Below are 12,246 nucleotides of genomic sequence, written 5' to 3'. Positions count from 1 at the left end.
TTTGGCGTAAACGCAACACAGCTGAACACACCATCCCCACTGTCAAACATGGTGGTGACAGCATCATGGTTTGGGCCTGCTTTTCTTCAGCAGGGACAGGGAAGATGGTTAAAATCTATGGGAAGATGGATGGAGCCAAATACAGGACCATTCTGGAAGAAAACCTGATGGAGTCTGCAAAAGACCTGAGACTGGGACGGAGATTTGTCTTCCAACAAGACAATGATCCAAAACATAAAGCAAAATCTACAATGGAATGGTTCAAAAATAAACATATCCAGGTGTTAGAATGGCCAAATCAAAGTCCAGACCTGAATCCAATCGAGAATCTGTGGAAAGAACTGAAAACTGCTGTTCACAAATGCTCTCCATCCAACCTCACTGAGCTCGAGCTGTTTTGCAAGGAGGAATGGGAAAAAATGTCAGTCTCTCGATGTGCAAAACTGATAGAGACATACCCCAAGCGACTTACAGCTGTAATCGCAGCAAAAGTTGGCGCTACAAAGTATTAACTTAAGGGGGCTGAATAATTTTGCACGCCCAATTTTTCAGTTTTTGATTTGTTAAAAAAGTTTGAAATATCCAATAAATGTCGTTCCACTTCATGATTGTGTCCCACTTGTTGTTGATTCTTCACAAAAAAATACAGTTTTATATCTTTATGTTTGAAGCCTGAAATGTGGCAAAAGGTCGCAAAGTTCAAGGGGGCCGAATACTTTCGCAAGGCACTGTATTTAGCTGGAAAATGGCTGTGCTTATTGTGGTTTGGTGGAGACCTAACAATCGTTTGTAGTGCTTTCGCTGAAAAGCCTATTTGAAATCGGACACTTTGGTGGGATTAACAACGAAAATAGATGTAAAATGATATAAGACATGTATGTTTTAGGAATTGTAATTATGAGATTTCTGTGGTTTGAATTTTGGCGCCATCTGTTTTCACTGGTAGTTGTCATATCGATCCCGGTATCGGGATTGCAGCCATAACAGGTTAAAGAAGAAAGGGTCTAAACCATCTGACCCAGATGCTTTTTTGGGGTCAAGTGTAAGGAGCTCCTTTGGCACCTCAGACTCAGTGAACGCCTGCAGGGAGATAGACTGAAGAGCATCGGGGATAGACGCATTAGAAGGACTGGGAGATGAGGAAATGTTAGATGGGCAAGGAGGCATGGCAGAGTCAAATAGGAATGCTGACTTAATGAAGTGGTGATTAAAGAGCTCAGCCATGTGCTCGTCAGTAACAACCACATCAACATTAAGGGACATGGGTAGCTGTGAGGAGGGTTTATTCTCCTGGTCTTTAATCGTTTTCCAGAACTTCTTGGGGTTATTAAATAGCTTCATTAAATAGTATCCGCAAAACACCAGTCTCAACGTCAACAGTGGAGAGGCGACTCCGGGATGCTGGCCTTCTAGGCAGAGATGCAAAGAAAAAGCCATATTGCAGACTGGCCAATAAAAATAAAAGATCAGGATGGGCAGAGGAACTCTGCCTAGATGCCAGCATCCCTGAGTCGCCTCTTCACTGTTGACATTGAGACTAGTGTTATGCGGGTACTATTTTATTAAGCTGACCGTTGAGGAATTGTGAGGCATCTGTTTCTCAAACTCGACACTCTACTTGTCCTCTTGCTCAGTTGTGCACCGGTGCCTCCCACTCCTCTTTCTATTCTGGTTAGAGCCAGTTTGCGCTGTTCTGTGAAGGGAGGAGTACACAGCGTAGTACGAGATCTTCAGTTTCTTGGCAATTTCTCACATGGAATAGCCTTCATTTCTCAGAACAAGAATAGATTGACGAGTTTCTGAAGAAAGTTATTTATTTCTGGCCATTTTGAGCCTGTAATCAAACCCACAAACTAGGATGCTCCAGATACTCAAGGCCAGTTTATTCACTTCTTTATCAGAACGACAGATTTCAGCTGTGCTAACATAATTGCAAAATGATTGTCTAATGATCAATTAGTCTTCTAAAATGATAAACTTGGATTAGCTAACACAACGTGCCATTGGAACACAGGAGTGATGGTTGCTGATAATGGGACTCTACGCCTATGTAGATTTTCCATTTAAAAAAAAAAAATCAGTTTCTAGCTGCAACAGTCATTTACAAGATTAACAATGTTTACACTGTATTTCTGATCAATTTGATGTTATTTTAATGGACAATAAATGTGATTTTCTTACAAAAACAAGGACATTTGTATGCATGTATGTATATATCTATACACACACAACCTATATATACATACTCTACCGGTCATAAGTTTTAGAACACCTACTCATTCAAGGGTTTTTCTTTATTTGTACTATTTTCTACATTACAGAATAATAGTCAAAACCATGAAATAACACATATGGAATCATAGTAACCAAAAAAAGTGTTTTAACAAATCAAAATGTTTTATATTTGATATTCTTCAAATAGCCACCCTTTGCCTTGATGACAGCTTTGCACACTCTAGCTCTGTCGCATACTGGGTAAGTACATATTCAATGGTAGGCTGTGGAAATGTGGAAAACGTCAAGGGGTCTGAATACTTTCCGAAGGCAATGTGTGTGTGTGTGTGTGTGTGTGTGTGTGTGTGTGTGTGTGTGTATATTACACGCACACACATTGCCTTCGGAAAGTATTCAGACCCCTTGATGTTTTCCACATTTCCACAGCCTACCATTGAATATGTACTTACCCAGTATGGGACAGAGCCACAGAGCACACACACACACACCATTTAGCAGACACTTTTATCTAAAAGATACTTAGTCATTTGAGCATACATTTGAAGTATGGGTGGTCCCGGGACTCCAACCCACTATCCTTTTAGCGCGATGCTCTAAAAACTGAGCAACAGAGGACCACATAACATTTGGTTTTTAGTGACAGGATTTGGGCATGCATTTTGAAGCATCCTGCCATAGGCCCTACCACTCCCATTGTTTCAATAGCGGCGATGCCAAGGCTAGCTGTGGGGTAAGTAAATAAAGACAACTAAGCCATATTCTCTATCATTTTCTCCTAGGATCAATGGATGAAACACTGTCAATAAATGTAAGTATATATACATTTTATGTACCACCCCTTTTACAGAATATACAAATTAAGTGTAATTTTGCTCAAATAACAGTCTGTTTTGGTTATTTTATTGCAGAGGACATTATTTACATGTCTAATGATGATTTGCTATGATTGTTTCTTTTTCCAATAGTTTCTTATTGGGGTCAAAATGACCCTACTTGGTAACCCATGCATGTAAAATATCAATATAGCTAACATATGAAATCCAATAAACTATAATGTTAAGGAAAACTGAGGTTTGTAATTACCTCTATTTAGTACCACTGTTACTAAGTAGTAGCTTTTCTGGGGACTTCTACTGAGGCTTATAGTAACAGAACAACATAATAACATCCTTGTCCCAAGTCCTTGTTGTTGGTGTGGTGTCACCCTTCTTCATACCATGATTCACTCCATGCCAATGGCACTGAATTGGCTAAGTATTGTGGCAAGCCAACTTCATTGCAGCATGCAAATCAAATGGGGAAAAGACTAGCTAGTTACATTGACTAGGTAACCAGCGAGCTTACTAGTTAGCTGCAATAAACAACATTTTGCTTGCCTGTAACACTGACACCAAGTACTGTCTAGTCACCTTAATCATGTAATGTCTATACACTATATGGGATCCCGAGTGGCGCAGCGGTCTAAGGCTAAGGTCTAGACACCCTGGTTCGAATTCAGGCTGTATCACAACCGGCCGTGATTGGGAGTCCCATAGGACAGCGCACAATTGGCCCAGCGTCGTCCGGGTTTGGCCGGTGTAGGCCGTCATTGTACATACGAATTTGTTCTTAACTGACTTGCCTAGTCAAATAAAACGAAATAAAAAAAAGTATCGCTAGTTAGCTAATGACTTACTGCTGGGTTGATGTGTGTGTCGTGTCGGTCAGAGGGGAGAGATCAAAGCAAAGGACTAAGGACTAAGAACGACCGACACACAAACACAACGCTGGCTTTTAATAGCATAATACTCGAGACGACATGGCTAAGTTCATCACAGAATAGTTAAGAGTAATAGACGTCTCGGCACAACAAGATAAGGGGATTGGAGAAAAGGCAAAAGGGGGGACCATGTCTCATCTGAACAATAAACCAGCTATCCACAACAGGCATTTACTTGCTAGCGGACGAATGTTAGTTTAGCTAGGTAGTTAGCTTGCTACTCACCCGGTATGAAGCTCCGAAATGTCTCCAAATAAAAACCTTCAAAAGGCTTCAAAATATATGTCACGTTATGCAAGGTGATAACAAAATGGCATGCTCGGTGTTTAATGTAACCATGTACGCGTAGCTAGCTAGATCTAGATCCCCCTGTGTGCACGATCAATTTTACATTGAGCTGCATTGTTGGAGAAGGCTAGGCAAGCATACTGAAGCATTCTGGGACTGGGAGTTGCTGAACATTGGACAAACTGTAGCGGTGAAGTGCTACACCTTGTGGCCATAAACGTTGTGGTTGTACGGAGTATGCCCACATGATGTACTGTGCAAGCTAAATAAAACAATACATCCACAAACAGTCGATTTCGTCATTTAAACAGATACATTATGTAAACTAAGGGGTATGTAGCAGGGGCATATTAAGCACGACAGCCTCTGACAAAAGGTCTTGACTAGTTTTTACCGATGGCACAGGGCGGGAGGTACTGTTAAAAACCCTCTCCAAACCCTAAACTATAATGGCATTAGGCTTAGCAAGTATTGAGGGAGGCAGCCAGCTGCTCATAAAAGCACATCTATCATGTTACAAAGTGAGAGGTATTAAAACTGCTCTGCTTGTAGACCATGCATACACCTCTTTTGAGCAAAGGAAAATCATACATTAAGTTGATTTACTTATTTTCCATGCTTCTTCATATGTAATTAAATCTAGAGCAGCATTAATAAAGTAAGCACTATGTAAAGGCTTTAAAAGTAGCCTACACCGTACAAACACAGATTAAAGGGTGTTAGTTGTCATAACCTTTGGTACAAACTAACGATGTGTACAAACTCTGGATGACAATTTATAATTTGACACGTTTATTCTGTATTGAAGCCACCGCGCAGCCATCTTGGTATTCCTCCTCAAGTGTAAAAACGTATTTCGGAAGCTATACAAATGCATTTATTAATTTCTAATTTGACAGGTTTATTATATTACAGATACCTTAATGCATACTTTCAAATTATGGCATGTGAGCTAGACATAAACGATTACAAATTCAAACATTGAAAAAACTTTTTTTAGAGCGCTAATATTGCTGTCCTCACAACTTAAATACATGTAATTGTGTCCTTGAAACATTCATTTGAAATACTGTCTAACTCCATTCATTTCTATGGACTGCTCCTTCCAGGGAGGGGCAATATGACCAATACATAGCCCAGGGTTTACATACATCGTTGGTAAAAGCACTCGGAGTATGACAAAAGAGATTGCTGCATCTAACAGCCTGCACAGTAGAGGGCGATAAAGTTCTTTATCTAGCTTGTAGTTAGCTGATTTACAAATAAAAATCCCTAATAATAATAATTATTATTATTATTATTTTATTTGTTATTTGTTTATTCGTAATACAAAACAACTTACATCGCTACACCAAACATATCTAACAAAACAAAACACAGTTATAAACAAGAAAATACTAAATACATACAAAACATTTAATATATACAATTTTTTTTTTTTAAAGAACAACAAGTCTAGTGCAATTGCATTCATTCAGAAGAAATCTCATTATAATGATTCAGGAAGATGTTATTATTTTTCTTATTCACTAGGTATAATGTCTCAACAAGATCATTAAATTCAATCAAAAATATTTGTAATTTTGTTATAGAATTCTGGAATTTTTGTTTGTGTCTAAAGTATTTGGCAAAAAATGTAATAATTCACAATAATTTCAATGGTCTTCAATCATTGCAAAAGTAACATATTATATCCTTCATGTCAAAAACTTTGATAGTGTTCAAAAAGGTAAATAAGTATTCTGTTAGGTTTTCCCAGTTTATGTGTTGGTGGGCTAGGGTCAGTCTGTTATATCTGGAGTATTTATCCTGTCTTATCCGGTGTCCTGTGTGAATTTAAGTATGCTCTCTCGTTTTCTCTCTTTCTTTCTTTCTTTCTTTCTTTCTTTCTTTCTTTCTTTCTTTCTTTCTTTCTTTCTTTCTTTCTCTCGGAGGACCTGAGCCCTAGGACCATGCCTCAGGACTACCTGGCTTGATGACGCCTTGCTGTCCCCAGTCCATCTGGTCATGCTGCTGCTCCAGGTTCAACTGTTCTGCCTGTGGCTATGGAAACCGGACCTGTTCACCAGACACACTGTTTTCAACTCTCTAGAGACAGCACGAGCGGTAGAGATACTCTGAAAAATCGGCTATGAAAAGCCAACTGACATTTACTCCTGAGGTGCTGACCGGTTGCACCCTCGACAACCACTGTCATTATTATTATTTGACCCTGCTGGTCATCTATGAACATTTGAACATCTTGGCCATGTTCTGTTATAATCTCCACCCGGCACAGCCAGAAGAGTCCTGGCCACCCCTCATAGCCTGGTTCCTCTCTAGGTTTCTTCCTAGGTTCTGGCCTTTCTAGGGAGTTTATCCTAGCCACTGTGCTTCTACACCTGCATTGCTTGCTGTTTGGGGTTTTAGGCTGGGTTTCTGTACAGCATTTTGTGACATCAGTTTATGTGAGAAGGGCTTTATAAATACATTTGATTGATTATCACAGATTTACATTCATAGAACAAGTGAGTCAGATTTTTACCATCTTCTTTGCAGAAAATGCAGACATCATCAATAGCCACAAATTTGGACGACATAGAATCTTGTGTAGAATTTTAAAGTGCACTTCCTTAAATTTGTTTGGTATACAATATTTGTAAGGAATCAACCAAGACAATGTCAGGAATAAGCATGTTCCAGAAAATGTTTCCTCTAGGCGTAAGTTGGTTCCGTGAATGGGAAATTTGTCTTATGTATTTATTACAACAAGATTTCTCAAGTAAGCCAATGCCTTCCAAACTGAGATCTGGATAAACTCTGTGATCATCACCAAAGCTAAGATGAGTTTTCATTAGTGTAGGTAGACCTCTGGGAATGGCTTTGATCACAGAAATAAACTCTCTGAAAGGAATTGGACACTCATTCAATGTTATAAATTCCTCATATGCAAGAATATTACCCCTGTTGTCGAAAACATCAAAAACAAAGTAAATATTCCTCTCACGCCAGCTAGGGTAGAATGATGACTTATTCCTTACAGATATGTGTGAAATATTCCACAAATAGCTTTATGAATGGAAGAATCATGCAGAAACATATTTTCCAGGACATTAATGCTTGTTGGTGAAACCTAGCCAATTTAGTGGAATATAATTACATTTCAGTAAAAATTGAAAACCTCCAACTTATTGTTTGGAATGAAATACCAAATTGATTTTGTATTGACCAAACAACTTTTCAACCAATTGATCTTGAAAGTGTTATTTATGTCAACAAAATGCAATACTTCCAGACCTCCTTCAGCTCTTTAATTTGAGAGGACTGACTTTTTAGTATGTGAGATTTATTTTTTTGTAGATGAAGTCAAGAAAGGTCTTGTTGATCTCTTTAGAGGTAGAGGGATTTACTAATAAAGATAATGAGGGGTACACAAAGCGAGACAGTCCCTCTGCCTTGGACAGAAGCACTCTCCCAAGTATAGACAGATACCTTTGTAATTATAAAAAATATTATTGGTTTTATTAATTTTAGGAGTGGCATTCATATGTTGTCTAAGTGTTTTTTTCCTAAATATTTAACACAGTCGTTTACAGGAATCTTTTCTGCCTTTATCACAGAGTCATATAAACATAAGATTTCACGTGTAGAAACGTTCAGTTTTAATCTAGATGCGATAGAGAATGTAGCGATAAAATAACCGTAAGAATATCCATGTTGTCGCACTATTGATGACGTCAGGAATGAGAAAATATTCGACAACATGGACAAGAAACATGTGTCAGCTTTTGAATTGTACCAAAATGCGCTATTAGCATCGACTCCTGAAGTCAAAACATCATCTGTGAAGGTACTTTGGGTTAAGTTATTACTACGGGTGTTTGCTCGCTTCCAGTTTCAGATAGGCTATGTTTTTTTTTTTACAGTGTCCTATTTTGCCGGCAAACGTAAACTGTGTTGACAACAACTGAAGTAGCTAGCAAATTTATGTAATTTGAAGTTGGCTTCTTCCATAATGTGTATATAAGTAAGAAACATCTGTTTAATATACTATTGTAATATGCATCTGAGCAATTAACTGTTGATTGCCTAATACCATTTCATGCCTGACTGCCTCTGCCTACTGGATGCTTTGGTAGATTACAGCAAAGAAGCAGAAGGAAAATGGTATCCAGACCCACAAATCCATCAAAAAGACCAAAAGGAAACAGATGGGCAAGCAGGTCATAAAAGCGGCACAGACAGAGGAGAAGGTGGAGAGACTGGCAGAGGTTAGTTTGGGGCATATAGCCTATGTAATTGTTTGACTGTGGTTCCCTGGGTGTTTCAGTCATTGTATGTGTTTGAGATAAACTACATTGTATTCAGACCGAGCAGAATCGCTGCTCTACAATCACTTTGCATCCCAAATAGCTCAACTGATTGTGATCAATATAAGCTATTCTGTGCCTCGCTGGTCAAACTGAACCCCTTAAACATGCTGATTGTCTGGTTGCATGCAGGGGGTACAGTGTGGAGAGATTAGCGGAGTGGCACTAGATGCTCTGCTGAGTGACCTGGCTAAAGTCAGCAACAGCAGGGTGAGAGCCAGCAAACTTTTCCAGTGGCTCATCCACCCAATTCCCTCCAAGAGTTTCTTCAGGTAATGATGTCAGTGTAGCTTTTCACAGTACAGTTTTGTAGTCGATTGCACAGGAAGATATCCTTTGTTAACTATTGACTTCCTTGATCTTATAGAGATGCATGGGAAAAGAAGCCAGTTTTGATCAAACGTCAGAATCCAGACTATTATACGGGACTGTTCTCCACAGCAGAGTTTGATCGCATTTTAAGACGGGTAAGGTGTCACGACTAGCTACACATCTTCTGTGTTTAGTGTCATTTTTGTTGCTCAAATAAGGTTTTTCCTATTGATATTTTCAGGATGACGTTCAGTATGGGGTGAACCTGGATGTCACCAGCTACAGAAACGGCAAAAGAGAGACACACAATCCTCCAGGGAGGGCTCTCCCATTCACTGTATGGGACTTCTATGAGGTAAAAAGTCAAGTGAAAGTCTACTGATTGTCAAGTTTCATTTACAAAGTGTGAGCAAGTGTTGGTTAGATCATACCAATGGCCGTGTAACATGTTTTAGTTAGAAGTCCTTAGTACCTCAACATAATATTGAAACCCAACCTGTTGTCTTCCATGTTGTCCAGAGTGGTTGCTCGCTGCGTATGCTTAACCCCCAGGCCTTCTCCTCCACTGTGTGGAATGTGCTGTCCATCCTCCAGGAGCACTTTGGCAGCATGGCAGGAGCCAACATGTGAGTCACCCTCTCTGACAATCTATCTGACCAGTGAGATGCTCTCACACAACATTGAAAGTTATTGAACATGTATGGGACAGTGAACATCATTTCCTCCTGGGAGGACAAACTATTCTGTTGTATTCTTACCGCATGCTGATGCACTTCCTCATGACATTTTAGTAAAAATGTATTTTGCGTCCCCAGGTATTTGACACCTCCAGGAACACAGGGCTTTGCTCCACATTACGATGATATTGAGGCCTTTGTGGTTCAGCTGGAAGGGAAGAAGCACTGGAGAGTTTACAACCCCAGGTGACTAGTTTCTCAGTACAATTTCCAAAAAGGTGATCAGCACCATCAACCCATTTTGAACTTGATTCATGTCAGTAAACTCTGCTGAGAAACAAATATATTTTGTGGGATGTGTGTTTCCTGTCACTTTTCAGGTCAGAAAATGAGGTCTTGCCTGTCGTTTCCAGTCGTAAGTAATCTTTTGTCCACTGTTGTGCCTATGAATAGACAATAAGCATGACAGATCACTCCCCGGTACCTCAGGCTCAATCCTTACAGATGGCTTGGTATTCCTCCTCCAGCTAACTTTAGCCACTCAGAGATCGGGAAGCCCATCCTGGAGGCAGTCCTGGAGGCTGGGGACCTCCTCTACTTCCCCCGAGGATTCATCCACCAGGGGGACTGCCTGTCGGATGCTCACTCCCTCCACATCACTGTCTCATCTTACCAGAGGAACAGTTGGGGAAACTTACTGGCAAAGGTTTGTTATTAACCTGCTTAATCCTATGCATTCCTTGTATGGGACATTGTCCAGTTCTTTGTCTAATTTTGTATCAATAAATACATTTACACTTTGAGTAAGAAAACAACTGAAAATATTGCAGGATATACAATATGGCATGTCCATACAAAAAAATGCATTTACTTGTAAGTATAGGCTTGTATTGTGTATGATGTAGAACATGATCTCTTTGACAGGTGGTCCCAGCAGCCCTAGAGATGGCCATGGAGGAGGATGTGGACTTCAGAGGAGGCCTGCCTGTGGATTACCTGACGTACATGGGGGTGCAGAACTCAGACAAGGTACTTCAGATGCCACCATTTATCTGTGCCTGGTTTCCAATGTACAATCAACCTTGAAGCACCCACCCTCAGCAGGGGTGTGTTTAGAAGGGTGACACGTTTGAAGATAGAAACGCTACAGAGCTGACGCCTATGCCCCATTGCAAAGAACATCTGTTCTGCAAAATATATTTATACCGGAACATACTGTAACGTTGCACCCTCGTAACGGCCCTCAATCTACCTGTGCACGTATAGGAGGATCCACGCAGGGCCCAGTTCCTATCCAGAATAGAGGGTCTGATGAAGAAGCTATCAACCTTTGCCCCTGTGGATGCTGCTGTGGATCAGAAAGCTAGGGGCTATCTCCATGACTGTCTTCCCCCGATGCTCACCGCAGGTACCACATAAGGTTTTACTTGAAATTGTGATAGGTGGTTGTTTTTACCTTCAGTTGAAACCACTTATTGTAAGTCACTGTGTATAATAGTTGCTAAATGACTCAATGTAAATATTTACTCTGCCAGTTTAAATTATTCTGATGATTATCCACAGAGGAAAGGGCCAGCAGTGTCCAGGGAGCTCCTTCCAGGTGGGAGAATGGAGAGCCGGTGGACATGGGTGTGGCCATCAGAGGCCAGATCAGAGTCAGACTCGTCCGTTCTGGAATCGCCAGGTAGCTCTCAGCATTAAACACAAAAGCATGGCTATAAAGGGTTGACCTTTCCAGAAAAGACCATGACTTTCCTTTGTGCCCCTGCAGGTTATGCAGTGATGGAGAAGCAGTTTGGCTTTACTACACTGCCGACAACTCCAGAGTCTACCACAAGGAGGAGCCCAAGAGTGTTGAAATAAAAGCAGAGGTATGAATGTTTGGGTCTCTGTAATTGCCTTGCTAATATAGCAGTGACGTGTGCCTGTCTGATATGGTGCACTGCAGTGATGACCTTTATGATGTAACTCTTTCAGCACACAGATGCCATGGAGTTTCTGATCCATGCATATCCAAAGTTTGTGACAGTGGGCAGCTTGCCATGCAAGTTGGCTGAGGACAAGGTGTGTTTCCTCAACATGTTATGCAACATTGCTAAAACATGTATGCTTTCTTCTGCATAAAGTCTAACCACATATGCATATCTGTAGTGCATGGTCAAGCCTTGATGATATACAGTGTTGGTCTCTGCACTGCAGTTTTCTTAAAGATGTAATTCCCTGCTCTTCCAGGTGTCCTTGGCTGAGCTGCTGTTTAAGAGAGGGCTTATTCACACTGCAGAACCTCTGCAGCAATCCTGAAGAGTTTCAAAATAAATGTCTGCCATGCCAGCATCATTCACTTCACTATTATGTGTAGGTAGAATTGTTCAGATTTTTAGGACAGCGGTCATTAACTCAGTAGTCCATCAGCATTGCCCTCTACAACAAATTCATCTAAAATCTTCAAAAACTGTTAGTAATAGAGCTGAAATAGCTATTTTACAATGTTACCCTTGTTCAGTAAGTATTGAATTAAACTTACTTGCATATTGGTGTAAAACACTCCTTGTTTGTGTGTGTTGCTAATGTCCAACTTTGTCTTATTGCTATAGTTGTGTATACTTAAATCACAAATGAATGAGTA

General features: G+C 40.3%; 2 protein-coding genes across 2 annotated transcripts in view; one reads left to right on the top strand and one right to left on the bottom strand.

Moving 5' to 3' along the window:
- The window catches only part of LOC110529776 (exostosin-like 3), a 42,754-nt gene extending 38,290 nt beyond the window's left edge, over positions 1-4,464 (bottom strand). Inside the window, exon 1 of the mRNA XM_036985275.1 lies at positions 4,220-4,464. The gene's annotated coding sequence lies outside the window, so the exon portion shown is untranslated. The remainder of the gene's footprint in view (positions 1-4,219) is intronic.
- Positions 4,465-7,951: 3,487 nt separating this feature from the next.
- Positions 7,952-12,164, top strand: LOC110529775 (ribosomal oxygenase 1). The gene is made up of 15 exons (XM_021612296.2): positions 7,952-8,111; positions 8,401-8,532; positions 8,764-8,903; positions 8,999-9,098; positions 9,185-9,298; positions 9,463-9,569; positions 9,759-9,866; positions 10,001-10,035; positions 10,148-10,326; positions 10,545-10,649; positions 10,887-11,028; positions 11,184-11,304; positions 11,392-11,491; positions 11,598-11,684; positions 11,853-12,164. Exons 1-15 carry the CDS (start codon positions 8,025-8,027, stop codon positions 11,919-11,921), a joined length of 1,626 nt encoding a protein of 541 aa, XP_021467971.2. The 5' UTR covers positions 7,952-8,024; the 3' UTR covers positions 11,922-12,164.
- Positions 12,165-12,246: the final 82 nt, after the last annotated feature.

The sequence above is a fragment of the Oncorhynchus mykiss genome, chromosome 8 (assembly GCF_013265735.2).
Source record: "Oncorhynchus mykiss isolate Arlee chromosome 8, USDA_OmykA_1.1, whole genome shotgun sequence".
Taxonomy (NCBI): Eukaryota; Metazoa; Chordata; class Actinopteri; order Salmoniformes; family Salmonidae; genus Oncorhynchus; species Oncorhynchus mykiss.
This window is presented reverse-complemented; position numbering and strand designations above follow the sequence as displayed.

Bases quoted from the DNA above. Each gene is read 5' to 3' on its own strand.
- LOC110529775 (XM_021612296.2), top strand. From the start codon at position 8,025: ATGGACAAGAAACATGTGTCAGCTTTTGAATTGTACCAAAATGCGCTA. The intron at 9,299-9,462 runs GTAAAAAGTCAA...CATGTTGTCCAG, and splicing joins CTGTATGGGACTTCTATGAG to AGTGGTTGCTCGCTGCGTAT. The intron at 10,650-10,886 runs GTACTTCAGATG...GTGCACGTATAG, and splicing joins GGGTGCAGAACTCAGACAAG to GAGGATCCACGCAGGGCCCA.